The sequence below is a fragment of the Pediculus humanus genome, genomic scaffold, assembly GCF_000006295.1.
Source record: "Pediculus humanus corporis 1103172108309 genomic scaffold, whole genome shotgun sequence".
Lineage (NCBI taxonomy): Eukaryota > Metazoa > Arthropoda > Insecta > Psocodea > Pediculidae > Pediculus > Pediculus humanus.
The window spans coordinates 1,009,484-1,013,728 of NW_002987878.1; the positions used below are offsets into that span (position 1 = coordinate 1,009,484).

Consider the following 4,245-nt stretch of genomic DNA (forward strand, 5'->3'; position numbering starts at 1 on the left):
AAAAAAAAAAAAGAGACAAAAAAACACATTTAACGTGGGAGAATAAAAAAAAAAAAATTTTTTAATTTTAATTTATTTTAAAAATCGGTCATCGTAATTATTTGCTTTAATGACGGAATAAAGTTAAAATTAAAAAAAAAAAAAAAAACAAGTGAAATACATTAACTAATCTGACAAGATATTAAAAAAAAAAATTAAACCTTGACACTTTAATAATGATAATATTTTTAGTTATGTGTACGTAAATGCCTTTTTAGGTATCGTACAATTTTAAATAAAACAAACAAACAAACAATCTGGTTGTACGCCTCCTTTCTCGAATTTTATAAATAATTTATAAGATTTTTTTTTTTTTTTTTTATATCACATCATCATCACATAACAAACAATGACAATAATAATAATAATAATAATATTAACGTTCTTATAATGATAATAATAACTAACTATTGAATTTCATTGGGTTAATATATATAATATATTTAATTAATAAATTTAAATCCTCATGAATTATTATTATTATTATTATTATTTTTAAATAAATAAATTAATTAAACTAATATAAATCAACTGAAAATTTGATTGTTTCATATTATTATTATTATTATTAATAATTTATTTTTAAACTTACATTATTTATGTTACCTGGTTTGGCCTTCAAATAAATATTTCAATTTAATTTAATTTTTTTTTTCCGATTTAAAATTTTATAATATTGTGAAATAAATAAAAATAATAATAATAATAAGGTTTGAATGAATTCGATACGGGATTTTTCAATGTTTGAAAACTTTAAATGAAACCTAAAACGTGGGTTTGTAATAATAATAATAATAATAATAAACCCCTTGTTTAATCAAAATTGCCCCAAAATTAGCCAAAGTTTTTTTTTTTTTTTTTTTTTTTAAATAAATGGAAAAAAAAATAATAATCGGTAAAGCCTAAAGGTAAAAGTTTTTTTTAAACAAAAGCTTTTAAAATAATTGTCAATTTGGCCCAAAGAGTTAATAAAATTTTTTTTTTTGTATAATGAAATTTGTAAGAAAAAAAAAAAAAATTTTTTTTTTTAAATTTTAAAAAAAAAAAAAAAAAAAAAAAAAAAAAAACTATTACCTACGTGTATGATATTATTTAATCATAACTCTATAGAATTTTATTAAGTTTTATAATATACCTGTACAAAAAAAATTAATAAAAATGTCGGACTAAATCAAATGAAAATCTCTAAACAAAATGGCCGGAGATCACACATCAAGGTAATAATTCGATTAATCCAGACTAGTTTCGCCCATGTTTAACTTACGCCTGGTTAGTATTACCCAATAAATGACGTCAGAACAACATGGGGACTGCTCAATTTTTCCAGATTTTTTTTTTCTTTTCCCTTCCCTCATCGCAAAATGAAATCCTTTTTTTTTTTTTTTTTTTTTTTTTTTAATCGAAAAAAAAATAATTTAGGTTTGAAAATGAAGCATATTTAGTTATTAAACAACTTTTAATTGATATATAACAGGCAATAGCCAAAACATTACATAAAAAAAAAAAAATTTAATTAATATTTACTATGTTCGATTGTTGAAAGAAAATATATTATATGTATTTAAAAATTATTATTATTATTATTATTATTCTTTTTTTTTTATTAAAACGATAACGAGGGGAATCTTTTCAAAAATTTATTCAGGAAACTTTTTTTTTTTTTTTTTTCAACTTTTAAATCACTACTCTCTATTCAAAAAATTAACAATAAATTTTTTTGTATAATAATATATAATAATAATAATAATAATTAATTAATAAAAAAAAAATTTTGTTTTTTTTGCATTCCGTTGAATTGAACGAATGTGTATTTATATTAATTTAGAGCGGACTACCCATTGAATCTGAATCGTATTCCTCATTACTTCCAATGCTTGATTCCAAAACCGCCTCGAGAATTTGATGATCGTCGTATTGTATTTGTAAATTCGATAGAAAATTTCTCATGGCGTCTAATAAATTTCTCATTCTGTTTTCGATATTTGAATATTCACCGGCTTCGTCGTAAACTTCAACTTCTACCCTATTTTGTCTACGACAATCACACGCAGCATACGATTAAAGAAAAAAAAAATTTTGTTGTTGTTTAATTTCATTAAGTAAATAAATTATCTACCCCTCTCTTAAATCGTCAATAAAAACAGCGTTAAAATCCGGTAACAATGACCTAAAATACAAACTCAAAGGATTCGAACTATCGTAAGACCTTTGTGGTCTCTCCGGTCTTGAATAAGTATTAATGGAATCAAGCGGAGGAAGAGGATCAAAACTGAAAGTCGTTCCGATATTTGAACTCTGAAAACGCAACAAACAGAGGACATTGTTTACACGGTCGAAGGGTATTTAGACAAACGTGGCAATAACAAATTACCTCGGCTAAAACGGCGGTCACATTTTTAATATCCGATAGAAAAACGTGTCTTTCGATTTCCCTTGGAGTTTTCGCTTCAAATCTTCGAGCTCTTTTCTGAGCATAATCTATCACTACGGGATCTTTACTATCGACTCTTTTCAAAACTTCAAGAGTGTTCCTTTCCAACCATGCTAACGTATCCGGTTCCTTCCATATGTGATAATTTCTATGAACGTACAACTGGACCAACAAGTTCAAAGCTGGAGTGTGACTAAAAAATTTTCATTTAGTTTTTTTTTGTTCAATATTAAAATGAATATAATTAATATTGTAAAAAAAAAAAAAGTTTTCAAGTTTGAATAAATTATTATTTAATTATATCTTACCTGGATACGGCATTTAAAAAATATGAATGAGTTTGAGTTTTTGAATCGGGTTGAATTCCACAATTTTCCAAAAGTGGTAAAAGTACGCCGGGAAACATTAACAATGCATCTTGCAAAGCAGCGTTTGAATAAGGATCAGAAAGTTGAAATAATGCTAGAGCCTTTGAAAACGAAATATTTGGTAGCTGTGATAAATTTTTTTCACTGTCTAACACTTTGACAAATTGTAGAAACCAATCAAATTCCCTCGATCGAAGAGCATAAAAGTCAATGGCCAAAACAATGGCCAATGGATCTTTTTCAGGATCAAGAGAAAATATTAACTTGCAAAACTCTAATGCTGTCCTATAACAAGCTTTTTGACCCACAAATACTAAATGCTTAAAGAGGGCAATATAAAATGCCCTAGAACAGATATATATTTTTTTATAAGTATAAATAAACTAATTAATTTTACATGTAATTTTAATAGTAATTAATTACCTATTTTCTTGTCTCCTGTAATCTAACCTACAAGTTCCTTTGACAACGCTAAACAGAGGATGAAAAGCAGATTCTAACGAATAAATAGCTCTTTCTATAAGCTCTGCAGCTGTGGCCAAATCATCGCTAAGTTTAAACATATCAGACACTTGAATGAGGGTATCTATATGAAAAGGAGATTGATTTGCAATCGCCTAAAATTATTTTATTAAATGTAAGTACTAAAAAAAAACGTAATGTCAAAGTTGGGGTAAAAAAAATCGTATTCGTATAGGGAAAAAAATCTTACCAACATGCTGTCAGGTGATAAAGTTTCTGCAGCTTCCAAAAAGCTTTTTTGTATACTTTGGTAATTTAAACTATGTTCAAAGCAAAAATATTGAATATCATTTTTCGTTTCGAGTAATTTCATCGACAGACCAACTTTAGTTATCGGTGGCCAAGTTTCCCTCGGAGTAACCAGATAATTATTCTTGTAGCTTTTGTATCCATGACCCTTTCTTTTGCTAATTAAAAAATAAATAATTAAAGTAAAGCAATGAGTGACATAACTAACAAATAAGTAAATCTAATAAACATTTAAAGCATTAACTGAAAAATAATTTCCTAAATGGAAATCATTCTGTTGAATACATAACACAGGAGAGTGAAAATCAATCATGGAATATTACTTACTTTTGTTGAGTTTGAATTATTTTGGCTCCGAATATTTTTTTAAGTTCATTTTTGGGATTCAGATGTTTATATTTTACGCATAGTAATTTTTGTTTATTCCTTTTTTCATCGAGTTCCTTTGTTTCGACAGGAGTAACAGATGCTCCGAGAATGGCATTAACCTCTTGAACAGATCTTTCCACTTCATCAACATCATCATCATCATCATCATGACTTGTTTGAGTATTTGATTTTAATGCTTTCTTCTTTTTCTTTTTCTTTTTTTTTTTAGATAAATCTTTAGCAGAGGATGTATTTTCATTTTTGGTA

The 4,245-nt window shown here is 26.0% G+C and overlaps 1 protein-coding gene across 1 annotated transcript in view; it reads right to left on the reverse strand.

Annotated features, from left to right (window-relative positions):
• Positions 1-1,860: 1,860 nt before the first annotated feature.
• The window catches only part of Phum_PHUM582090 (transcription factor, putative), a gene marked incomplete at both ends in the record, with an annotated part of 2,736 nt that continues 351 nt past the window's right edge, over positions 1,861-4,245 (reverse strand). The window contains 7 exons of the mRNA XM_002432347.1: positions 1,861-2,071; positions 2,156-2,334; positions 2,411-2,663; positions 2,779-3,183; positions 3,262-3,455; positions 3,551-3,761; positions 3,937-4,245. The exon at positions 3,937-4,245 is cut by the window's right edge and continues 5 nt beyond it. Coding sequence (XP_002432392.1) covers positions 1,861-2,071; positions 2,156-2,334; positions 2,411-2,663; positions 2,779-3,183; positions 3,262-3,455; positions 3,551-3,761; positions 3,937-4,245 — 1,762 coding nt within the window. The remainder of the gene's footprint in view (positions 2,072-2,155; positions 2,335-2,410; positions 2,664-2,778; positions 3,184-3,261; positions 3,456-3,550; positions 3,762-3,936) is intronic.